At 41.3% G+C, this 26,805-nt stretch overlaps 1 protein-coding gene across 8 annotated transcripts in view; it reads left to right on the top strand.

The window, feature by feature from the left end:
- The window catches only part of ldb1a (LIM domain binding 1a), a 112,392-nt gene extending 85,867 nt beyond the window's left edge, over positions 1–26,525 (top strand). For 7 of the 8 annotated variants that reach the window (XM_048550853.2, XM_048550852.2, XM_059653016.1 and 4 more), the window contains 6 exons: positions 1,656–1,828; positions 8,826–8,948; positions 14,745–14,828; positions 19,837–19,960; positions 21,090–21,238; positions 22,737–26,525. In XM_048550853.2, coding sequence (XP_048406810.1) covers positions 1,656–1,828; positions 8,826–8,948; positions 14,745–14,828; positions 19,837–19,960; positions 21,090–21,238; positions 22,737–22,967 — 884 coding nt within the window. In that variant the 3' untranslated portion in view covers positions 22,968–26,525. The remainder of the gene's footprint in view (positions 1–1,655; positions 1,829–8,825; positions 8,949–14,744; positions 14,829–19,836; positions 19,961–21,089; positions 21,239–22,736) is intronic. The other variant, XM_048550856.2, reaches the window with a different exon arrangement.
- Positions 26,526–26,805: the final 280 nt, after the last annotated feature.

The following is a 26,805-nucleotide window of genomic DNA, read 5'->3' as shown; positions in this document are numbered from 1 at the left end:
GTCTGTTGGATGAGTCATTTAACTGTGGTCCTGTCTGGCTCTAGGATAGATGTTGTAAGATGACTTGAAACTGTTTCATAGAAGAACGGGGGAATTCGCCCTGGTGACCTGGCCAGTATTTATCCCTCAACTAGCATGACAGAAAAATAGCTTAGGTGGTCATTGATCTCATTGTTGTCTGAGAGAACTGGCTTTGGATAAATTAGCTGCTAATTTCTCACACCACAGCAACAGCTGTACTTCAGAAATTAACTTGCCTGTTTGTGAAGTCCTGCAAAATACATGAAAGACTCTGTGGAAATGCAACCTCCATCATAAAGTCAGAAGTGGTCGTATTCGCCGATGACTGGGCAATGTCAGTACCATTCCTGACTCCTCAGACACTGTTCAAATGCAACCACATTTGGACAATATCCAGGTTTGGGATGACAATTGGGAAGTAATATTCATGCCACACAAATTTTGGGAAATGACCATCAACAATAAGAGACAATTTAACCACCTCCCCGTAACATTCAATGAGACAATTTAACCACTGCCCCGTAACATTCAATGAGACAATTTAACCACCTCCCCTTAACATTCAATGAGACAATTTAACCACTGCCCCTTAACATTCAATGAGACAATTTAACCACCTCCCCGTAACATTCAATGAGACAATTTAACCACCTCCCCGTAACATTCAATGAGACAATTTAACCACTGCCCCTTAACATTCAATGAGACAATTTAACCACCTCCCCGTAACATTCAATGAGACAATTTAACCACTGCCCCTTAACATTCAATGAGACAATTTAACCACTGCCCCTTAACATTCAATGAGACAATTTAACCACTGCCCCTTAATATTCAAAGATATTACCATCACTGAGACCCCACTGTCAACATCTTTGGGGTTACCATTGGGGTTACCAGAAACTCAACTGGACTCACCACGTAAATGCAGCGGCTACAAGAGGATGTCAGAGGCTAGGAATACTGCAGCGAGTAACTCACCTCCTGACTCTCCAGAGCCTGTCTATCATCTGCAAGGCACAAGTCAGGAGCGTGATGAAATACTCCCCACTTGTCTGAACGAGTGCAGTTCTAACAACACTCAAGAAGCTTGACACCATCCAGGAGAAAGCAGCCCATTTACTTGGCACCACAGCCATAAACATGCACACCTTCCACTGTCAACATTCAGTAATAGCAGAGTGTACTTTCTACAAGATGCACTGCAGAAATTCACCAAAAATTCTTAGACAGCACCTTCCAAACCCATGACCACTTCCAACTTGAAGGAAAAGGGCAGCAAAGCAGTACCTGCAAGTTCCCCTCCAAGTCGGTTACATCCAGTCTTGGAAATATATTGTCTTTCCTTCACAGTCAAAATCCAGGAATTCCCTCCCTAGCAACATTGTGGGTCGACCCACAGACTAAAGTTATTCAAGGGAGCAGCCTGCCACTACCTGGGGTAACTAGGTCCGGCAATAAATGCTGGCTAGCCAGTGACACCCATGTCAAATAATGAATTAAAACAAAAAACCTCTTGTTTGACAGATTCTGTTATGGTGAATGGGTAAAGCGCTGAAGGAGGGCTGACAGCAGAGGAAGATAGCTACCTACACATCAAATGTTAATTTCTATTTCTTCCAACTTTCTCACAGCAATTGGCCGGACTTTGATCCCACGCTATTTCCGCAGTATCTTCGAGGGAGGAGCAACTGACCTGTACTACGTACTCAAACATCCAAAGGAATCATTCCATAATAATTTTGTATCGTTGGACTGTGACCAGTGTACAATGGTGACACAACACGGGAAGCCCATGTTCACTAAGGTATGGCCTGACTCAGAAAACAAACTTGCAGCCCAAGGACCCATAATTTGAGCCCTGTGATATGAAGGTGGGAGGAGCTGAGTCCCAGTTTGCTATATTTCTCCAGTGGGGACGAGTTTGTGTCTCTCCTGTAGCTCTAGACAGGGATTTCACCTGGTGAAATGAGGCAGACTGAATTATTTGTCATAGCGGCAGCTCAGGGGAACGCCTGCACTGGTGGCATGAACATTATTCCCTATTTAGGGTATATATTCCTTATATTTGTGACTTTGCAAAGAATAATGCTAATTTAGATCTATTCTGTGCAGTTCCATAAGACCGTAAGACATAGGAGTGGAAGTAAGGCCATTCGGCCTGTCGAGTCCACTCCGCCATTTAATCATGGCTGATGGACATTTCAACTCCACTTCCCTGCATTCCCCCCGTACCCCTTGATTCCTTGTGAGATCAAGAATTTATCAATCTCTGCCTTGAAGACATTTAACGTCTCGGCCTCCACTACACTCCGTGGCAATGAATTCCACAAGCCCACCACTCTCTGGCTGAAGAAATGTCTCCTCATTTCCGTTTTAAATTTACCCCCTCTAATTCTAAGGCTGTGCCCACGGGTCCTAGTCTCCCCGCCTAACAGAAACAACTTCCCAGGGTCCACCCTTTCTAAGCCATACATTATCTTGTAAGTTTCTATCAGATCTCCCCTCAACCTTCTAAACTCTAATGAGTACAATCCCAGGATCCTTAGCTGCTCATCGTACGTTAAACCTACCATTCCAGGGATCATCCATGTGAATCTCCGCAGGACACGCTGTAGCGCCAGTATGTCCTTCCCAAGGTGTGGGGCCCAAAATTGGACACAGTATTCTAAATGGGGCCTAACTAGAGCTTTAAAAAGTCTCAGCAGCACATCACTGCTTTTGTATTCCAACCCTCTTGAGATAAATGACGACATTACGGTCGCTTTCTTAATCACAGACTCTACCTGCAAGTTAACCTTTAGAGAATCCTGGACCAACACTCCCAGATCCCTTTGTACTTCTGCTTTTTGAATTTTCTCACCATTTAGAAAATAGCCCATGCCTGTAATCTTTTTTCCAAAGTGCAAAACCTCACATTTGCTCACGTTGAATTTCATCAGCCATTTCCTGGACCACTCTCCTAAACTGTCTAAATCTTGCTGCAGCCTCCCCACCTCCTCAGTACTACCTGCCTGTCCATCTATCTTCGTAAAATCAGCAAACTTTGCCAGAATGCCCCCAGTCCCTTCATCCAGATCATTAGTATGTAAAGTGAACAGCTGCGGCCCCAACACTGAACCCTGCGGGACACCACTTGTCATTGGTTACCATTCCAAAAGAGAGCCTTTTATCCCAACTCTCTGCCTTCTGTCAGGCAGCCAATCCTCAATCCAAACCAGTAGCTCACCTCGAACATCATGGGCCCTCACCTTACTCAGTAGCCTCCCGTGAGGCACCTTATCAAAAGCCTTTTGGAAGTCTAGATAGATAACGTATCTAGGTAGATAATGGGTTTCCCTGGTCTAACCTACTTGTTACCTTTTCAAAGAATTCTAACAGAATTGTCAGGCACGACCTCCCTTTACTAAATCCATGCTGACTTGTTCTAACCCGACCCTGCACTTCCAAGAATTTAAAAATCTCGTCCTTAACAATGGATTCTAGAATTTTACCAACAACCGACGTTAAGCTAATCGGCCTATAATTTTCCATCTTTTGTCTTGATCGTTTCTTAAACAAGGGGGTTACAACAGCAATTTTCCAATCATCTGGGACTTTCCCAGACTCCAGTGACTTTTGAAAGATCACAACTAAAGCCTCCGCTATTACCTCAGCCACCTCCCTCAGAACTCTAGGATGTAGCCCATCGGGGCCAGGAGATTTATCAATTTTTAGACCTTTTAGCTTTTCTAGCACTTTCTCTTTTGTAATGCCTACAATACTCAACTCTGCCCCCTGATTCTCCTTAATTGTTGGGATGCTACTCATGTCTTCCACTGTGAAGCCCGACACAAAGTACTTATTAAGTTCTTCAGCTATTTCCTTATCTCCCATCGCTAGCTTTCCAGCATCAACTTGGAGCGGCCCAATGTCTACTTTTGCCTCTCATTTGTTTCTTATGTATTGAAAAAAACTTTTACTATCATTTCTAATATTACTAGCTAGCCTACCTTCATATTTGATCCTCTCCTTCCTTATTTCTCTCTTTGTTATCCTCTGTTTGTTTTGTAGCCTTCCCAATCTTCTGATTTCCCAGTGCTCTTGGCCACTTTATAGGCTGTCACTTTTTCTTTGATATATTTCCTGACTTCCTTTGTCAGCCATGGCTGTCTAATCCCACCCCGAATAATCTTTATTTTCTTTGGGATGAATCTCTGTACTGTGTCCTCAATTACACCCAGAAACTCCTGCCATTGTTGCTATACTGTCTTCCCCGCTAGGCTCTGCTTCCAGTCGATTTTTGTCAATTCCTCTCTCATGCCCCTGTAATTACCTTAATTTAACTGTCACACCATTACATTTCTTCACCCAGAGAGTTGTGAGCGCATGGAATAGTTTACCAGTGGTAGTCGTTGAAGCGGAGTCATTAGTGACATTTAAGCGACTGCTGGACATGCACATGGACAACAGTGTATTGAGGGGAATGTAGGTTAGGTTATTTTAGTTTTGGATTAGGAATATTCCACGGCACAACATCGTGGGCCGAAGGGCCTGTACTGTGCTGTACTTTTCTGTTCTGTTCTGTCATTCAATTTTGCCTTCTCCCCTTCAAACTGCAGACTGAACTCTACCATATTATGATCGCTGCCTCCTAGGTGTTCCCTTACTTTAAGATCTTTTATAAAGTCGGGCTCATTACATAGCACTAAGTCCAGAATAGCCTGCTCCCTTGTGGGCTCCATCACAAGCTGTTCCAAAAAGCTATCCTGCAAACATTCCATGAATTCCCTTTCTTTGGATCCACCGGCAACATTATTCACCCAGCCCACCTGCATATTGAAGTCCTCCATGATCACCGTGACCTTGCCTTTCTGACATGCCCTATCTATTTCCCGGTGCATCTTGCACCCTTGGTCCTGATCACTGTTAGGAGGTCTGTACATAACTCCCATTATGGTTTTTTTTCTTTGTGGTTCCTCAACTCCACCCACACAGACTCCACATCCTCTGACCCTATGTCATTCAGTGCCGTAGATTTAATTTCATTCTTAACTAACAAGGCAACCCTGCCTCCTCTGCCCACCTCCCTGTCTTTTTGATAAGTTGTAAATCCTTGGATGTGTAACTGCCAGTCCTGAACTCCCTGCAACCATGTCTCTGTGATGCCTATCACATCATAATCATTCAAGAGGATTTGTGCTGTTAATTCATTTACTTTGTTACAAATACTACGAGCATTTAAGTAAAGGGACCTAATGCTAACTTTCTTATCATTATTAGAGATATTGGAAATCCTAAGATGTCTTAAGCTATCCTTCCTTTCTGATGTATTCCTAGTCTGCCTCGAGCTTAAACCTGCCTGTACACATGCTATCCTGCTGCTTATCTTTCCATTTAACTCCATACTCCCTGTCTCTTTCACTTCCACTTCCCCCCCAACTCAGAAGTTTAAAGTCCTACTGACCACCCTATTTATCCTTTTCGCTAGAACACTGGTTCCAGATCGGTTCAGGTGGAGACCGTCCCAACGGTACAGATCCCCCCGGTTCCAAAACTGATGCCAATGCCCCATGAAATGGAATCCCTCTTTCCCACACCAATCCCTTAGCCACATGTTTACTTCCCTAACGTACTTATCCCTGTGCCAATTGGCATGTGGCTCAGGCAGTAATCCAGAGATTATGACCCTTGAGGACCTGTACTTCAATTTCTTTCCTAGTGCTTGATAATCCTTGAACAGGTCCTCTACCCGAGCTTTGCCCATGTTGTTAGTCCCAACATGGACCACAACAACTGGATCCTCCCCCTCCTGCCAATATCCTTTCAAGTCAGTCGGAGATGTCCTGCATCCTGGCACCGGGCAGGCAACACACCATGCGGGACTCCCGATCCGCTTGCATAGGATACTATCTGTCCCCCTAATTATAGAATCCCCTATAACAACTACTTGTCTTTTTGCTCCCCCCTCTTGAATGGCCTTCTGCGCCACGTTGCAGTGGTCAGCTGGCTCATCCTGTCCACAGCCCTTTCCCTCATCCGTACAGGGAGCAAGAATCTCATTACCTGTTGGTCAAGGTCAAGGGCTGAGGCTCCTGCACTCCTGAACTCAGAATCGCCCCACCTGCCTCACTTACAGTCACACCCTGTTGTCCCTGAACACTTATTGAATTTGAATTACTTAATCTACCGGGTATGACTGCCTCCTGAAACAAAGTGTCCAGGTAACTCTCCCCCTCCCAGATGTGCCGCAGAGTTTGAAGCTGAGATTCCAGATCATTAATTCTGATCCGGAGTTCTTCCAGCAACAAACACTTGCTGCAGATGTGGTCACTGCCATTCACAATGGGATCAGCCAGCTCCCACATCATACAGCTACAGCACATCACCTGTCCAGCCATTACTACTTATTTAGTTAACTTTTACAATTTATATATTAAATAATTTCTAGTACTTCACTGCTACGGACTTTTCAATTAAGCAATTAAACTTTTAAGCAATCACACAATACACAAGAAATATAAATTGAAAAGCCTTACCTTAACAACACACAAGATGTAATCACCTGCATTAAGAACTGCAGTGATGCTGTCCTAGCTCAGTGTCTAAATTCTTGCAGTTAAATTTGCTATCCCTTCAGTATTCCGTGGAGTCCCTCACAATAGAGAGTTGTGCCCTGGACACTGTTGCAAGCAACCCAGAAAACATAGCATCATTGCAATAAACATCTTGTTGAACACTTGTCCCCACCTCCAACAAAAATACTCAGTGAGGCGGAGGGAAGTTGGAAGTATACATCCATATTAATATATATTCAAAACAGGAGCAAAGGAAGACCATTCAACCCCTTGAGCCTGGCCTACCATTCAATAAAATAATGGCTGATCGGTTTGTGTTTTGAAGTTCATATTCCCACTACTCCCAGTAGCCCTTCAGTTTAACATCAATTTATCCAGCTTTGTGGTCCGGTGACCCTTCCTCAGAACTGATGGTGGCTGGAAAAACGTTGGTTTATGTGCAGTAAATGATAGGATAGAACCCGAGACAGAGAAGAGCAATTGGATAGACAATAACCTTTGATGTAGCATCTTATCAATTGCCTTCTGGCAATCAGGTATAGTACAGCTACAAGCTTCCCTTTAGCCAAATCTTGTCTAACACCTACCCATTATGGACATCAAGCCAACTGAACTATAGTTTTCAGTTTTCTATCTTCTGTCTTCCTCCTTTCTTGATTAGTGTGATTATGTTTGCTATTTTTCCAGTGCAACCTTCAGTTTCCTAAATCATTGGGATTTTGGAAATTTAACTACCTTATTAGCAACCTCTTTTAAAACCCCAGCGTGAGGTGTATTTGCATTCACAGACTAGTCACACTGCAGATTTTTAAGTTTCTTTAGTACCACCTCCCCTGTCATTATAGTTTCACTAACTCCCTTTCTTGCAAATTTGATCAACAGTTATTACTGGAAAAGGAGTAGTCTCTGTAGAAAGCAGAAGCAACATGTTTGTTCATTTCATCTGCCAGTTCCTTATTATTTATTCTTACTTACCATTGTCACTCTTTAGGGGACAATCATTCACTTTACTCTTTTCCTTTTAGATCCCTGCAGAAAATCTTGCTATCTATTTTTACACTCCTAGCTAGCTTCTTCCTATATCCAATCTCCTCTTGATTGAACTTTTAGTCATTCTTTGCTGTTCTCTATATTCTCACCAATCATTTGACCTTTGACTCATCTTTGCTTTTTCCTTAAGTTTTTATGTTTTGCCCATTTTTTTTAGTTCACGATGAATCCTTCTTTTCAGAATTTTTCTTTATGGTAGGAATGTACTTTTTCTGAGTATTCTGAAATATCCCCTCAAAAGTCTGCCACTGTGTCTCTATTAGTCTGTCCCCTAGCCCAATATACCTGTTCACTTCAGCTTGCTCAGCATTCGTGCCCATATAGTTACCCTTATTTAATTTTAAAATGCTAGCCAGATGTAAACTTCAATCATATTGTGTTTGCTGTTACCCGAGTTGTCTTAGATTGTTACTGAATCCTGTGGCATTAAACAATGTTGAGTCTCATGTGACTTGCACTCTGGTTGGTTCCAAAATGTGTCGCTGTAAGAAACTGTCTTGAAAGCATTCTATGAATTTTGCATCCAGGTTGCTATTGCCAATCTGATATTTCCAGATTATATGTAGATTAAGTTCACCCATGATTCCTAATGCCCGTTTCTCAAAAACACATTTCTTGTCTACTTTGACCCACATTATGGCTACTGTTTGGGGTCCTGCTGACCCCTTCCGCTAGTGACACCTTTTCCATGCTATTCCTCATTTCCAGCTGATTCCACATCCTGACTCCTGGGCCAAGGGCATCTTTAAGTATTGCACAGATATTGCACTTTGATTAACAGGAAAACTTGTGATGAAATCTCAACAAGTACATTCAGTTAAAGTTGGCAACTCTACTTACATCAAATAAACAAGTTGGATTTCCACCTAAACTAGAGATGCTGGAGGCAAACCCTGATCCCCTGAATTTGCAGAGATGAGGTCTGGGGAATTTTTCTGATTCTTCCTTTGCTTTATTTGTGTTGTGCAACATCCTTATAAAAAGGTAGGTAAATTATTTCCAGGCTCATCAATACCTTACCAAGAGCAACTCTAGCTGGTGACAAATGTTGGCTTTGCTAGTGATGTCTCATGAATAAGAAAATCTAAGAGTGTGGTGAAATGATTTATGATGAAGCTGCAGGTATGCTGTGCAGAACTCTGTTGGAACTGACACATGTGTCAGTGTTATTTGTCTATCCAATGATTGTATTTTTAGGTGTGCGTGGAGGGGCGGTTATACCTGGAGTTCATGTTTGATGATATGATGAGAATTAAGACCTGGCATTTTAACATCCGACAGCACCGTGAGCTGATCCCGCGCAGCATCCTCGCAATGAATGTGAGTATCAACTTGCCAAGGCTGAACTCACTAAGTCACTCAGATCTGTGAGCTCTGGTCTTTCTTCTCAGAATACTTTAACAATGGGAAACTTGCTGTTCAACTCTCCAATCCTCACCTCTTTAGAGATTTGCTTTCTCTAGTGTCAGTTCAAATACGTTCTTTAAGAAAATGGCCTTAGCATTGTTTGGAAGCAGTAATGTTTTTAAAAACAAGTCCCTGCTTCTTCTGAAGACCATAAGATGTGAGAGCAGGAGTAGGCCATTTGGCCCATGTAGTCTGCTTTTCCATTAATGAGATCATAGATTAATCCTCCAATTCCACATTTTTCCCATTTCCTATAACCCTTGATTCTCTGACTGATTCAGATTCATTATCCTCTGAGAGAAGAAATTCCTCCTCATCTGTGTCTTATATGGGCAACTTCTCACTTTGAGATTATACCCCCGGTTCTAGACACCCGCAAGGTTTTTTTTCATGTTTTGCTAAGGTCTTCTCTCATTCTTCTAAACTACAATGAGTACAGGCTCAATCTACTCAAACCTTCCTTATAAGAAAGTCCCACCATGCCCAGAAGCAACTTCATGAACCTTCTCCACCATTGCTAGTATATCTTTCCTTTGATAAGGAGAGTAAAACTGTTCATTGTGTTCCAGATGTAATCTGACTAGTGCCTTGGATAGTTTTAGCAAGATGTTTCTGTTTTTACACACTGTAACCTTTGAACTAAAGGCCAACATTTTATTTGTCTTCCTATGTCTCATGGAACTAGGGTGATAGCATTTTGTCATTCATGTATAAGAACTCCCAAATCTCTGTTTTGCACGTTCCTGTGGTCTGTCTCCATGTAAATAATATTCAACTTTTCTTTACTTTCTGCCAATATGACTACTTTTACATTTTTCCACGAAGATTCCATCTGCCAAGGTTTTGCCCACTCCATAGATATTTTGTAATCAACCTGTTTAGTGATGTTATTGCAAATCTCTGGAGCAGGTGGATTTGAGCCCATGCCCTCAGGCTCAAAGGTAGGGTCACTATCACTGCATCATAAGAGCCCTGTTGCCCACTAACTTTGCCCACGAAATTAACCTGTCCATATCCATCTGTAGACTCTTTGTGTCATCCTCACCACTTGGCTTCCCACCTGTTTTAGGGTTTTCTGCATACTTGTTGATAATGCATACACTTCCCTCATCACATCATTAATATATCTTATATCTTATAAATACTTGGCACCCCATCACTAATCCCTATGGCACTATAATAGTTACAACTTGCCATCTTGAAAATGCCACCTTTAATCTAACACTCTATTTTATATTATTTAGCCAATCCTGTATCCATCTAATACATTACCTCAACATCAAAGGCTCTTATCTCATTAAGTTGCCTTATGTGTGGTACTTAATCAGATCCATTTTAGTAATCCAAACATTTTACATCTGCAAGTTCTCTTTTATCTATCCTACTTATTATATCCTCAAGGAATTCTAATAAAATAGTCAGGCATAATTTCCCCTTCATGAAGCCAAGCTGACTCAGCTTGATTCATTATGCATTTTTAAATGCTATGCTATTTGCATCCTTTATAATAGACTTTAACATGGCCCCAGTGACAGATGTTAAACCAACTACTCTAATAATTCTCTAATAATACTCTAATAATACTCTAATAAGCTCTCTGGTGAGGGGTCTAGGCCCGAAGCGTCGGCGTTTGTGCTCCTGGGATGCTGCTTGGCCTGCTGTGTTCATCCAGCCTCACATTTTGTTGTCTTGGAGTCTCCAGCATCTGCAGTTCCCATTGTCTCTCTCTCTCTCTACTCTAATAATTACCTGTTTCTGACTCCTCTTTTTGAATAAGGGTGTAAGAGTGGTAGTTTTTGTCTGCAATGTTTTCTTGAATCTAAGGATTTTTGGATGATTGCTATCATTGCATGAACTATCTTGTAGTTATTTCCTTTAAAATCTTATGATGCAACACAGTAGATCCAGGGGACTTATCAGCTTTAAATGCCTTTAGATTCCCTACTGTTTTTTACTAATGTTGTTATTGTATTTGTTTCCTCCTCCTCACATTTTACTGCATGATTTAGTATTTTTGGAATGCTGTTAAAGTCTGCGACTATGACAACTGATGCAATGTATTTATTCAGTCCCTTTGCCATTTGTTGGATCCCCAGTGTTATTTTTCCAGCCTTATTCTTTAAGGGCTTTTTGTATATTTGAAGAAGTGCTTGCTGGTCATTTTGATATTACCTGCTTATCGATTAAGTCGATTTTCTCCCTCTTATTTGGGTCATCTTTTGTTGTTTTTTCAAAACATTCCCAATCTTCTGGTTTACCACTAACATTTTTGCCACATTTTATGTGTTTGCATTCAATTTGATACTATCTTTAACTACCTTGTTGACCATGGTCGGTGTATCCCTTCCTAGAATCGTACTTCCTCAGAGATCTATCTTTGTTGTGAACTGTGTTTTTAAATGTCTCCCATTGTTTCTCAACTATCTCTTCTGCTAACCCCTTTCCCATTTCCATTTCAGGGGACTCTGCTTTCCTTCCTTTTTAAATGCCTTTATTTAGGTTTAACACAATTATTTCTAACATACGTTTCTAACTCCCATGTGTTGATTGTAAAATTCCGCTATGTTATGCATTGGCCACTTTTTCCAATTACACATTAACAGATCGAAAATAGCCTAATCCCTGAATGAATCCACAACATATATTTCTAGGAAACTGTGCCGAATACTCTCATTGAATTCTTCCTTTTGGTTGCCTCTGACAATTTGATTTTCTAGATCACCATTAGGATTAAAGTCACCCATCATTAATATTATGTCTTTTTTACATGCCCTCATTATCTTCTACAGGATGCCTACAGATTACTCCCAAAATTTGTTTTCATCTCTTCATTGTCCTTACCTGCACCCATATGGATTCTATATCTTCAGATCTAAGATAATTTCTCACTGTCATACTTATTGCATCTTATTAACTGCTAGGTTCCAAATTTTGTTTTAAGTACTGTGTACATTTAAGTGAAGTGCCATAAATTCTAGTTTTTTTTTCTCTTCCCTTGACCTATTTGCTGTTATTTTTAATGCTTGCATATTGGCTCCATGTCACCCTCATGATATCATTAGCCGGATAGCTGCCCTGCAATGCTGCCATATTATTTAACTTTGTAATCACGTGTTTCACATCTCCTGAACACACCTCCCACCCAATTAATTAAAAAACTTCTCATCAGCCTCATATTTCAAGTGAAGCCCATCCGACAGGAATAATTTCCTTCTAATTTCCTTGTGGCGGCACGGTGGCTCAGTGGTTAGCACTGCAGCCTCACAGCACCAAGGGCCCGGGTTCAATTCCAACCTCGGGCGACCCTCTGTGTGGAGTTTGCACATTCTCCCCGTGTCCGCGTGGGTTTCCTCCGGGTGCTCCGGTTTCCTCCCATAGTCCAAAGATGTGCAGGTTAGGTGGACCAGCCATGCTAAATTGCGTGAATTGAACTTGTTTATGTGCAATGATAACTTGCCAGTGCAAATTCATGGATGAATTTTAGTTAACAGCACAAGCTTGATAAAATCACTTCCCATCGCGCTCAATAAACTTTTTTTGTCAGAAATGAATGGTTTGAAAGTTGAAAAGCTCAACTAAAGTAGTTTCTCTCTGTATTGTTGTGGCTGCTGTCTTTGAAATGTTTACATTTGAACATTGTCTTAAATTAATACTTCAAGTAAAATTTCTTAGCTTTTAAATGTGCGAAGAAACTTCCGTAAATTAACATTACACCATCAGTTTATTCTGTTGCGTTATCTGAGAAAGGTGGAGTTGAGGGCAAAGATCAGCTATGATTTTACTGAATTTAGAACAGCCTCAAGGAGCTGAATGGTCTAGTGCTGCTCCTGTTTCTTATGTACTTAAGTACATGTCTCAAACTCCAGACCCAAATGAATTGGTCCTTTTCAAAATGTTAGGCCATTGATGCCTAAGGATAAATATGTAACCTGAAAGTGGAGTCGCAGATAGGCAGGGTGGTGAAGAAGGCATTTGGTACACTTGCCTTTATTATTCAGTGCATTGAGTGTAGGAGTTGGGAGGTCATGTTGTAGCTGTACAGGACATTGGTGAGGCCACTTTTGGAATACTCCGTTCAATTCCGGTTTCCCTGCTATAGGAGGGATATCGTGAAACTTGAAAGACTTCAGAAAAGATTTACGAGGATGTTGCCAGGGTTGAGTTTTAGGGAGAGGCTGAAAACGCTGGGGCTGTTTTCCTTGGAGTGTCAAAGGCTGAGGGGTGACCATATAGAAGTTTATAAAATCTTATGGAGTATGGATAGAATGAATAGCCAAGATCTTTTTCACATTCTTTTTCAAAACTAGAGGGCATGGGTTTAAGCTGACTCGGGGGGTGGGGGGGGGTGCGCGGGAGGAGAGATTTAAGAGGGACCTAAGGAGCAACATTTTCATACAGAAGGTGGTGCATGTGTAGAATGAGCTGCCAAAGGAGGTGGTGGAGGCTGGTACAATTACACATTTGAAAGGCATCTGAATGGGTGTATGAATAGTGTTAGAAAGCAGAGGTTGACTCCACCCCCGAGAACTAACACTGAAACACCTAAAGAGGAACACCTTGCCTTATCATCTGAAACGGAGTGTGAAAAGTGGTGTAACCTGCCCTTCAGCAATTTCTAGTGGTTAAATAAATTTTTGACGCTCACCAACTAATCAACAACTAACAAATAATTTATCTAACTTGAACAGAGAACAAATTAATTAAACAATTAAGAAGCCAAATAAACCTCTTCTAGCTTCTAACTATTCCCAAATAAAACAAGATTCCAATGGGTAGGCTGTTCTAATAGATACAGGTCCAGCTTATATAAAAATAAATCACAGCCAGGTTATGTGTCTCCTGGAAAGCTCTGTGCCTTCTCTGTTGAACCATCTGCAGCAATGCCTTCTGATCGATCCTTCTGTCAGGAATATTAAGTATTCGTGCTGTTGGTACCTTTGTTCTTTAGATAGTGCTTTGTGTAAGACTTAGAGAAAACTATGAGACAGCGATTCTCTCTTGCGAGTTTTTGACTCGACAGGTGGCAATTAGCTCTCCTTTCTTTGCCCAACTCCCCTCTCCTTTTGTACCCTTGATGACATATCATTTTCTTACAATAGGATTGGTTCTAGATTGTCAAAACCATCAGATTTAAATTTAATTGGTTTTTGATATCTATGTGATTCAAATTGATTAGCTAAATTCAAACTTATTGTTTTGGTAACAGAACAGAACTGCTGCTTGGCCTGCTAATAGTACTGCCTTTTGATACAAATGTTTCAATTCTGGCACTGTCTAGATACTTGCAAACTTTCACCTACTCACAGGCATCCATTTTATGTCTCAAAGCATTGAAAAAGCACATCATCCTTTAAAGGGATCACACAATGCTTTCCCCCACCTTAGCATTTTACAAACACCAAATCTGAACTTCCTGCTTCTTAATCCACAAACACTCTACCCAACTTTGCAACAATAGCAAGGGTTCAGAGGAATGTGGACCAAATGCTGGCATATAGGACTAGATTAATTTAAGATATCTGGTCAGCGTGGACGAGTTGGACTAAAGGGTCTGTTTCCAAGCTGTATATCTCCATAACTCTCTAACCTCCCTCACCACAGCCATGCTTTGAATTTATTGTAATCAGGAGAACTTGAGTGTTGACATTAATGAGTTGATCGTCACCAACCTATTAATTGATCCTTATTCCATTCTTTTTTTCTTCACAGTCCCAGGACCCACAGATGCTGGATCAGTTGTCAAAGAACATCACAAGATGTGGCCTGTCCAACTCTACTCTCAACTACCTCCGAGTAAGGGCACTTCAAAGTAAAGCATTCTACTTTAAAAATCCAGTAGGAAGAAACAAGGCATCACAGCCTCTTGGTAACACATCAGTCCTTATCCCTCACATCCCTTAGAAAACTGAAATTGAAAGAAAATTTCTACTTCTAGCAGAATATATTTATTCTCTATGACTGTGGATTTCCCAGCAGTAGTTCACCGTTTTTGCCAGATTTCTGAGCACTTCTTCAAAATAGCCTTGCTTCAAGTATGGAGCATACCAGCTATTAAACCACCATTGCAGGAACTAACTACTGATTATAGAAATAGCAAATACATGCCCAAAGAAACAAGTCCTTTGATTTCCTCATGTAGTCCTCAGACACTGCTCAAATCCAATGTCTTCACCCAGGAAAGCTGTTTCATAGTGGCTTTGTAGTGTCAAATTAAACAGGTCCAGTTCTAGCCTTTGTTTTCTTTTTAACAGAGTAGCTGATTTTTAGTACATTGAAAAATGTGAGTTTGAATTTGATTTGTTGTTGTCACATGTACCGAGTTACAGTGAAAAGTGTTGTTTTGTGTGCTGTACAGGCAGATCTTACCATACAAAGTACACCAGAGTAGCAGAAGAGAGTGCAGAATGCAGTGTTATAGCTGCAAAAGAAGGTGCAGAGAGAGAGAGATGAACATTAATATTCGAGAGGTCCTTGCAAAGTCCGATAACAGAGCGAAAGCTGTTCTTGAATCTGTTTGTACGTATGGTGAAACTCATATCTTCTACCAACAGGAGATCATGGAAGAGAGGTGGGAGGGTCTTTGATTTGCTAGTTCCTTTCCCGAGGCAGCAGGAAGTATAGATGGCATCAGTGGATGGAAAGCTGGTTTGTGAGATGGGACTTGGCTTAGTCCTCTGTTCTTCCTTGCATCTTGGGAAGGGCAGTTGCCATGCCACACTGTGATGCATCCAGATAGGATGCTGTCAATGGTGCAGCTGTAAAAACTGAAAAGTGTCTTTGTGGCCATGCCAAATTTTCTTAGCCTCCTGACGAAGTAGACACACTGTTGTGCTTTCTTGACCATTGCCTCGAAATAGGTGGACCAGGACAGATTGTTGATGATCACCACTCCAGGAACTGGACACTCTCGACCATCTCCAACTCAGTGTCATTGATGCAGACAAGTATGTGGCCTCCATTCCGCTTTCTGAAATCAAAGCCTAGCACCTTTGTTTAGCTGACATTGATGGAGAGATTGTTGTCTTTACACCATGCTGTTAAACACGCAATCTTTTTCCTGTCTCATCATTGTTTGAGATCCGACCTACAACAGTGGTGTAGTCAGCAAACTTGTAAATGGCACTGGGGTGGAATTTGGCCACACAGTCACGAGTGTATAAGGAGTATAGTAGGGGTTTGAGTGTGCAACCTTGCAGGGCATCAGTGTTGAGGATTATCATGGAATAGGTTGATTGCGGTCAATGGGTCAGGAAGTCGCGTATCCAGATACAGAGAGGGAAGCCAAGACTTATGTCTTGGAATTTACAGACGAGTTAGCTTGGAATTATGGTGTTGAAGGCAGAGCTGTAGTCATTACATAGGCGTCTGATATAGGTACCCTTGTTATCTAGAGGCTCCAGGGATAAGCATAGGGCCAGGGAGATGGCGTCTGCTGTGGACTTGTTGTGACAGCAGGCAAATTGCTCTGGATCAAGGCGGCCTGGTTGGTTGGAATTGATGTGAGCTATGACTAACCTCTCAAAGCACTTCATAATTATGGAGATCAGAGCCACTGGGCAGCAGTCTTCAAGGCACGTTGCATGATTTTTCTTTGGCACTGGCATGATGGTGGTCTTTTTGAAGCCGGTGAGGACTTCAGATCATAGTAAGGGGAGGTTAAAGACGTCTGTGAATACTTCCACCAACTGATCCACATAGAATCTGAGTACATGCCTAGGGACTATGGGAGTGCTGTGCAAACTGTGACATCCTACACGAAGGGTTGCCAAATTGTAGTCCCTGACTCTTTGTCCCCAACACCCAGGCAGCTCAATCCCATATTTAGATATACTTATTGTTTATTTGAGTCCAAGCTCCTGGAGGTTTAGAATGGGCTGATTTAGTACTTGATAGGTTGTGTAGTGTGTCTTTGGGACTGAACTTTTATACACTGACATCACACCATGGAAATATTATGAAACTGAATTTCGTAACTGGGGTTATTTTGTGGTGTGGCACCAGGAAGAAGCGATTATAATACTATTTTAATATTATGTTTTAAAATGAAATAAACTGTCCTGCTGAGAAATTGAACTTCAACTCCAGGCAACTGTAGCCTCATAATACATTTTTGTTATATTCATTCATGAGATGAGGGTGTCACTGGCTAGCCAGCATTTATTGCCCAGAGTGCAGCTCAGAGTCAACCACATTGATGTGGGTCTGGAATCACATGTAGGCCAGACCAGGTAAGGATGGCAGTTTCCTTCCCTAAAGAACGTTAAAAAACCAGATGGGTTTTTTCCCCAACAATTGGCAATGGATCATGGTCATCATTAGATTCTTAATTCCACATATTTTATTGAATTCAAATTCCACTGTTTGCCATGGCAGGATTCGAACCCAGGTCCTCAGAATGTTGTCTGGGTCTCTGGATTAACAGTCCAGTATAATACCACTAGGCTGTCGCCTCCCCCAAGGGCAAGGATACATGATTTAGAATGTTCATGCTTAGGGTGAGGGCATGACCTGAACCACTTTGTAAACCACTGCAGCACATGTAGTGTAGTTACTACATAATGCTGTGAGGGAGTGCTAAGAATTTGACTTAGTGATGATCAAAAATGGTTGATGTATCTCTGATTAGATGTAGTCAAGCTAGCTAGTTACGTGTGACTGACATCACATGTCGGACAGTGAGCAGTAATACTGTACCACCATCGCAGTTTCTCAGTGCAGCTTGAATGGTGTTCTGCTTCACCAGGTCTTGCCAGCTGGTGGTGTCCATTCTCCTGCCATTCTGGTGCAACATACATTCTGGAGGCCAAGAACATGTGCTGCCAGTGTTGCTCATCTCTGCTACAATGCCCTGTGGGCATTTTGATCAGTCCTCTTAGCACTTCTTCATCAGTGGTTTCTTTCCATGTAACACTCTCTATCTTACATAAACACGGCTCTTCATAACATTACAAAAAATCAGAAATCAAATACCAGAGTCTGTTACTATCAGCAATTAGAAATTTATGCTATTAAAAAGAACGATTATTTAGATTTTATATATGATTTCCAAGGTGTCAATTAAAAAAATTAAGATGTTGATTCCTTTGTTCAAAGTCTGATTATCAGTTTGTTTTAATTTGTTCTTGGGACATGACAGCATTTATATCCTGGATAATCATAGTCATACTACATTTTATTTCATCATCACTGGGTGTGGATGTTACTGGCAATTTGAGATTTCTGGAACACATGGTCATGTTTGACTCAGTAAAATGCAGTAATGATTTCAATATTTCAACATAAGGTTGTTGACTTGCTTGCCGAGCTGGCTTGTTTTTGTTCAGATGTTTTGTCACCAAGCTAGGTGACCTCATTAATGGAGCCTCTGATGAAGCGATATTATTCTTCTCCGCTGGGAATTTATTCCCCTGGCATGGTAATGAAATGTCTGAACAAAAACAAGCCAGCTCGGCAAGCATGTCAACAGTCTCACCTTTGCCAAAACTTTAAAGGTTTCAGTCTATTCCAGATTGACTGGTGAGAATTCTGGGTGAGTCTGAGTTTGATTTATTGTTGTCACATGTACTGAGATGCCATGATTGAATGTTGTTTTGTGTGATGTACAGTCAGATTGTACCCTACAAAGTGCACCAGGGTAGCAGAACAGCATGCAGAATACAGTGTTAGAGCTGCAGAGAAGGTGCAGAGAGAGAGATCAGAAATAACATTTAAGATGTCTGTTCAAAGGTCTGATAACAGCAGGGAAGAAGCTGTTGTTGAACCTGTTCATATGTGCATTGATATCTTTGCAGGCACTCTTTCCTGTTTAATTGGGCATGAAGCAATGAATGTAGGAGATGCATTATTAGGAATTTAGTTGCCAGCACAGCTGGTTCAGGATCTTAATGGATGGATAGGAGATTTGTGAATGATTGTGTTCACATGAAGAAAGATTTTTGGAATAAACTTTGCACCATATAAAGTGAGGGAATGCGTTGTTGGGTTTAAATTCTTCCTGATTTGCCTTTGGGTAAAGTTTAATCTTTGTTTGTCTTCTTTCCTGGGTGTAAAACCTGGAGATGCTGTAAGTTCATGGATGCCTGAAAGTAATACTCGTGTCAGATAGTTTTAGGGCTCTAAAGAGGTGTAGGTCCATTGCAAGTCCTAATGAGGGGTTGAATCTTTCTTTAAGGACACCTCTGTTTTCACCAGTGCTGAGGGCATCAGGACCTTGGTCTGATACTTGCAAGTTTCAAAGGCATTGGTGCATCTTACACCGAGCTTTCCTCTATGAGCTCAGAAGAAGTAGTGATTCTAGCTCCACAGTACTCCTGAGAACTGCTGCCTGAAATCATCCCTCTTCATATTCTCCTTCTCCATCTTGCCAGAGGGTGAGTGAATGTGAGCCCTCTCTACCTGACCATTGGCATCAGCTGCTTCTGGAGGTAGAATGACTTTGGCAGTTCATCCCCAACTAAAATGGAGCCCTGGGGACAACTTTGGGTGAGCCTTGTTTAGGCTCAAAATAGATCCAAGCTGATCTTGTGTTATTCAGAACAAAACAAAATTTTATCCTACTAAGGCATGGACAATTCTGAGATGATGATTTACAATGTCCTGAAAGAGCTGAAACATCCCAATGAGCGAATATCAATGTTAAGTACAATCCTATGAGCATCAAGGTGCATAACATAATATTTTTCTCCTCTTTGTCTCTTATATCATTCTGCTTCTTACTCATCAAACCCTTATTCTCCTTCTGGTATAAATTCATTCTTTCCTCCTCATGCTTCCCATTGCACTCCCTTCCTCCATCTGGCAGCTCTGTGTTATTTTAGAGCCAATGCAGGAGTTAATGTCCAGGCATAAAACCTACAGCTTAAGCCCAAGGGATTGCCTCAAGACATGCCTGTTCCAAAAGTGGCAGCGGATGGTTGCTCCCCCCGGTAAGTACATGAGAGACTTTGTTATTCTTTCATTACTATATATCTGCCAATAGTGGAAGAAAGTGAGAAGAATAATGACTATCCATTTACGAAAACACTCCCATGAGGAAGTTAGTTGCTCTCATTTAGAGGGCGTAACAAGGGACCACGTTAGTAATCAAACCCCTGCACCCAGATGACCTTTCCAAAATTGGGTCTGCCATCTAAAGAAAGGATTGGGCAACCCCTGTTTATCATTGCTGTTCTGGTTATCCCTCCTTGACTTACAGTTACTGAGAAGACAAGGATTCTGGCATTCATGTTTTCAAAACAAATGAGGCGCATGTGGAAGAGCTGACAGTCTCCCTAAATCATGGTAATGAGGCTCGAAGGCCAGTTTTGGGTTAGCTTCAAACCTGTTAACAGACATAAGGGAATGCTCACCACATAGTATAAAGACCAGTACCTATGTTCCCCAATACTTCTATGAGTGACTTGAGACTACAAAGATGTTTAGATCAATTCTTGATGAGTTTGCATTTAAACTGATGTATGATTCTTTAGAAGATGGAGAGGAGAAAAAAACAATTTCTTGCCTTGCTGGACAAATATGTCTGTCAATACTGTGTGTGAATGCATGAAGCCGAGTAACATTAGTCATCGACATTCACATGACTAACAGTAATTGAATAGGCTTTATGATGACATCCACCAGGGTAATGGAATAAGACAATCCTTTCTGGAAACCAGTGTCCAAAATAACACGATGATGAGTAAACCATTTATTTCAATCAGTTTAAGTGAGTTGACACACACCCATGCGTACAACTTTAAGCAAGGCAGACTAGAAGACTGTGGGTTTTCAAAGTAGCACTAGGACAGCTGATGTAGAAACAGAAAATTGTTATTGACGTGGAGTAATGTGATAGAGCTAGACCCTGGCAGTAAGTGATTGGGCTCCATTTTCCTAAACAACAGACCAATGAAAATTGACTGTAGGGGGTTTGAATTGAGATAAAATACCTCTTAAGCAGGTTTAAGGGTTTTGGTAAAATTACTAATTATAATTATTATTACTGCATCATAATATAATACTATATAATAATTATTATAATCATTACTAATTGATATTGATTGCTTGTTTTGGCAGCTGAACCAGCCAGGCAGGCACCAAGCAAACGCAGGAAAAGGAAAATGTCAGGGGGCAGTACCATCAGCAGCGGCCCCAATTCTAATGCCAACAGCAACAGCAAAAAGAAGAGTCCGGCTAGTAGCTTTGCGCTGTCCAGTCAGGTACCTGTAAGCATCCACGTTTCTTTGCCCTTCACTCACTGAACCATACAAGGACAGGAAATGAGCAGATTTTCCACTTTTTCTGGGAGATTTTCTTTGGATTTTATGTTGTTGTTGTCACTTTGTTTCACTCTTTCTATGAAGTGTCAGCTTTGAACTCTAAGCTATTTACCACTGGTACTGCCTGGTCTGGGATGACCACTCAGGTACCTCACCCAAGGGCTAGATGGTGGGACCGTGCATCCCAGATTCACAGTCAGTAAGTCATATCTTCAAGAGCTGGAGGGGTGGATGGGAATTTAAGTGATGGAGAGAGCAAATAATAAATAGGGAAGAGTTGTCTTATCAGATACGTTGGTTATTGAACTTACCCAAACTTCACCCAATGGTTAAGTTTCTGACCATCTAGATTTGCTGAAGTGAATTGGAAGTTCTGTTTGGGAGAAGGAGGGAATGGTCCCATCTCAAGCTAATTATAGGGTGGTACCAGCTGAGACTTGGGTTGTCTACCTTTTCTCCTGACAAAATGTTGTGTCTGGGAGTGTGAAAGATGGGGCTGTAGATCGTGAGGGCAGTGAAGGAAATGGATGTCAGTGGTGGGTAGAACACACTAACAGATTGGCACATGAGTTCCAACACTGTGGTCTACTGTAGACTCATGTGAAAACCTTAGGCAAGATAATTCTCTGTTGTAAGTACATCTAGGTGTATGTCTAGAGTTCTGTGTGCAGATTAAATTTGATTGTTTGCTTTTTGTTGTTCACACCCATATGCCTCGAATTTAAAATTCTCATTCTTGTGTTCAAATCTTTCCATAGTTTCTCCTTTCACTACCTCAAGCATATGACCCTCCCAGATCTCTGCGTTCCCCAGTTCTGGTGTCATGTGCTTCCCTGATTTTTACTGCCTCATCATTGGCAGGGATGCCTTTAGCTGTTGGGGAACTTCCTCCCTAAAACTCTCCTCCTCCACATCTAAAAGGCCATCACAAGTGCATAAAGGTCAAAAGCCACACAGTAAATACTTGGACAAAGTCATAAGTCACACGACACCCCGTTATGTTCCAACACCGTAACCCGGTGTTGTGTGACTTCTAATCCTGTCCACCCAGTCCAACACTGGCACCTGCAAAATTTAAATACTTGGATGGGTGACACAAGTCTTATTCAAAAGAGTAGATTTCCAAGAGTGTTTGGAATTCCTTCCTCAAGCTCCGGTCTCTAACTCTCTTGCCTACAAGATTCTTCTCACTAAAATCTATTTGTTTGACAAAGTATTTGGCCAATTATCCACTGCTGCCTTATTTGGCTTGGTGTCTTTTTTTTCTTGCTTTGCCCTCCTGTGAAGCACCTTGGAATGTTTTTACTATGTTAAAGGCGCTATATAAATGCAAGTCATTGTTGTGTTCAGGTGTTTCTGTGCATGTGCGTGTTTGTATGGGTCTGTTTGTCTATCCTGTTGCGAATTGTTCTTTAAATGAGCTGAGGTCACCTCCCTGTTACAGGACGTGATGGTGGTGGGTGAGCCCACCCTGATGGGGGGCGAGTTTGGCGATGAGGACGAGCGGCTTATCACACGTTTGGAGAATACACAGTATGATGCGACCAATGGCATAGACGACGAGGACAGCTTCAACAACTCCCCTGCGCTGGGAGCCAACAGCCCCTGGAACAGTAAGCCTCCATCGAGCCAAGAGAGCAAGTCGGAGAACCCAACATCACAGGCCTCACAGTAAAGATGTACAACACAGTCAGTGCCGTTCCAAAACCCAAAATAAATCTACCTTTCAAAGTCAAAAAACAAGTGGAGGTACCGGGGGCTGGTTTGTCACTGTGCAACCGACTTGTACCACCAATGATGCAAGCATCAATCACTGATCTCTCCTTCCCAATCTGTCACTAATTATTGGATATAATACCTGCTTCTATTGTTTTTTTTTAGCTACTACAAAGTATTTTCATTTTAACTCTCTCTCTTTGGAAAAAAAAGTGTTAATAAACAGCTTGTTGCTGAGGAGATTTGAAACCTGCCCCAATTCTAGCTCCTCTCTTCTCCTGCTGAGCATTCTGTCATTTTGGCTTTGGACAGGAAAAGAAATTGCTGTTCTAGAAACTTCCCCAGATGGCACAGTAGGCAAATGGGCCACCTGTGCAGTACTGGGCTATACGGACCAGGACTTTCTGAAATTTGGTCTCCTGGACTGTGCTGTGATAATTGATTTCAGCACAGAATATTGAGTGGGGATGGGTTGCTACGATTGGCCTCAGTTAGGGACCCCACTCATCTGTATGATCACTATCTGGTGACATAGAAATGATACCATTGCATTGTTGTTGGGTGAAGATGGGACTGTGATGCCCAATGTGGTTGAACAGCACATAGCCACGTACTCTTAGATTTCATGAAAAATGGAACACCTGGATAGGCAATTTGTGCCAATGGGACTGTAAGTGATAAGTGAGCATTGGGTAAACACTGTGGATATCGGAGGGGGTGTTGATTCTTGGTATCCAGATTCTCTGTTTCTTAGTAAGACTTCTAGAATCCACATCCTCACATAAACTCCTTAGAGTAAGTTATCAAGATAGAAGTCTACAATGATACGCATCTGAATCCACCAAACCTCTGCATTTTTATAGCAGCGATGGACTCCATGGCTTGTATATTCTTTCAAAGGATATTGGTGATTTTATTGCATGGTATTCAAAAAAACATTTAAGCTTATTTGTTAGTAAAGTATTCATTAAAATTGTGATGATTCTCTCCAGACCTTCAGAAAGTTGGTTCAATGAATGGATAAGTTCTGTAGATCAGGCAGATCCCAGGTGTGTTGCTTCTGAGCCAAACTGAATTTGGCATCTTGCTCAGGGCAATACCATGGGTGCTACACTTGGGCTCAGCAGCCTTGGGCTGGAGGGGCAAAAGCACTTGGTCATGACTGGTATTCAGTGATCAACACTGGAAAATATACAGGTCTGGATATGATGTGAGGACAGAATCAGTCTTGGCTGTGATAACTCTCTTAGTTAAATACTCTGCTACCACTCACTGTCTTAGCACGTATGTGAAGATTAGCCATTTAAATGAGGTGTTGGAGACCCCTCCAAGTTCTGACTGATGCTGACAGATCCTCTGCTGCTTTCTGATGTTTCAGATTTCAATACGTAACAGATATGTCGTTTCAATTGTTGATCTCTGGCCGTGCTTAGACGTTATTGTACATGAGGTAGGTATCTTGTCAAGTTCTATTTTAAAACAGGATGCCTCTCATGGTTTGGAGTGCAAATATTTCCAAATCTGCTCTTTAACTAATGCAACAAACTGGTTCTGTTTTTGATGTGCATTGTGAAACTGGTTAAGGATCACACAAGTTCTTGATCTGAGTCAACTGGGACAGTGAATCCAGTGTTTTGGGTCCTGTGAGCTAGAGCCTAGAACCTCTAGTGAATCTAGTGGTTATGGATCCTGTGAACTGAGATCTGAGATTCCAAAGTGCTACTCTGTACAGTGCAGTACTTTTACATACTCTTGGGGAGATTGCTCAGCCTTGACTCTAGCCTGCACTTCAATTTTTAATAAAAAGAACTTGCATTTATATAGCGCCTTTCACAACCTCAGGATGTCCCAAAGAGTTTTACAGCCAATTACTGTAAATACTTTTGAAGTTTAATCACTATGGAAATGTAGGAAACTTAAGTCCGAATGGTTGTAGAGTCTGAAGGTCTGTATCGGACAAATGTATCTTTACCTAGTGGATTTTTTGAGTATTAATACAAAATTTAAAAAATGTAGTCACTTGGTGGTACAGATCTGGAATATACCGGAAAGAGAGATGAATGTAAGACAAAAAGTTTAGGCAAAGTATCTCTTTTTGGTAGGAATCAAATAACTAATTAAAATTTGAAAATCAGATTTAAAAACAAGAATTGTAGGGCAGACTACATTCTGGATATCCAGGTTGCAGTTTTTGGCATGGAATGGTATTCGATTGTGAAAAGGGGTCCACACCCAAAACATTAACCTGCAATTTCTCTTTACCGCCACTGACAGATCCGCGGGCTGTTTCTGGTGTCTTTTCTTTCCGTAGTCTGATAAAAATGCATTCAAGTGAGACAGGTTAGAACCATTCTTGAATCCTAGCACTGTGATCCAGTTGATTGATGTCAGTGCTGTTACTTTGCTAGATTCAGTTGGAGGTGTCATGGAGATGAATCCTGCTACAGAGTTTGCAAATGCATGGTGGGGCTGATTCTATGAAGGTGGCTGGGGCCAGAAGGGGACAATGTTCAACAGGTGAGACTTTGTGCTGGGAGACACTCTAGAATGTTAAATAAAAGAATTATTAAGCTGTGACATTGTGCCTCACAAGGATTTTGAACTTTGCTTGCCCACTCTGCTAAGTTAGCTGATTTTAGTTAGGGCATAATTCAGTTGAGGGGACCAGTGTCCTTGACTTTATGAAAGGAATAGGCAGAAGGTCGTCTTTCAGAGGCAGAAAACCTATGGCTTAACAATTTACCCAATATTTGTTTTTGGTCAGGGCATTTGAAGGAGATAAAATGTACATTTGGTGAAATAACTGGCTCATAGATTCAAAATTTAGAGATTGGTGCAAAGACTTTAAAAGTACCTCCAGAACTACTGGTTGCCACTGACACATCAGAATCAATAAATAAGTCAATTCTGTGCTGTTGGATTGTGTTAATGACCTTTTAAAGGCTTAACTAAACCATGTATTGATGTAAACAGTCAACAAGTGCAGTATGCATGCACATACTCTTGACTGTAAGCACTGTCAATCAGACTTGCCCCTACTCCTCATCCCCACTTCTTAAAAGGGAATACAGTTTCTGGATCATGTATATCTGTAATAGTACCTTTTTAAAAATTTGATTTTGAAGTTGAAGTTTTGCCTGAATGAACTTTACCTGCCACATCTAACCCCTGGTACCTACTTGAACAGAGAGAGTGAGGTGGAGAGAGAATTCTTGGCTGCTTGACCTGATTTTCTACTTGGCTGTAAATCTGTAGAGAGACAGTACAAATATAAGATGCACATTGTCTTGTTTTATACAGCAAAAGAAACCCGGAAAAAATATTAAAAAGGTGTAATGCTGAACAATTTCCCCTCAAAATTGTTTGTAATGTTTTTTAATGTTATCTTGTGTAGGGGAAATGTGTTTTATTTTCTTCGTTTCAAAGCCTTTCCTTGTTCCGTGTATCTCTGCTTGTATATTAAATGCTAGTACTTAACTATCTGTATTGCTGTCATTAAACGTTATGTAAAACTTACAATAAATGCCTCTGGATTTTATTTTCCTCATTAAAGACGAGAAAAATTAAAAGTGCACAAAACTTGATGGAGCCTTATGACATGCATTACAAATTGAATCATAGAATCCCAACAGTGTGGGAACAGGACATTCGGCCCAACAAGTCCACACTGCTACACTACCCCATCGTTACTCATTCCCCTTCTGCTGCACTTCCCCATGTCTAACCCACCTCACCCAAATTGGTTCCATTATAAAAAAAAAGGAATGAGGGTGAAGTTATTCTTCTTGATGGGACAT

Source organism: Stegostoma tigrinum, chromosome 20 (assembly GCF_030684315.1).
Source record: "Stegostoma tigrinum isolate sSteTig4 chromosome 20, sSteTig4.hap1, whole genome shotgun sequence".
Lineage (NCBI taxonomy): Eukaryota > Metazoa > Chordata > Chondrichthyes > Orectolobiformes > Stegostomatidae > Stegostoma > Stegostoma tigrinum.
This window is presented reverse-complemented; position numbering and strand designations above follow the sequence as displayed.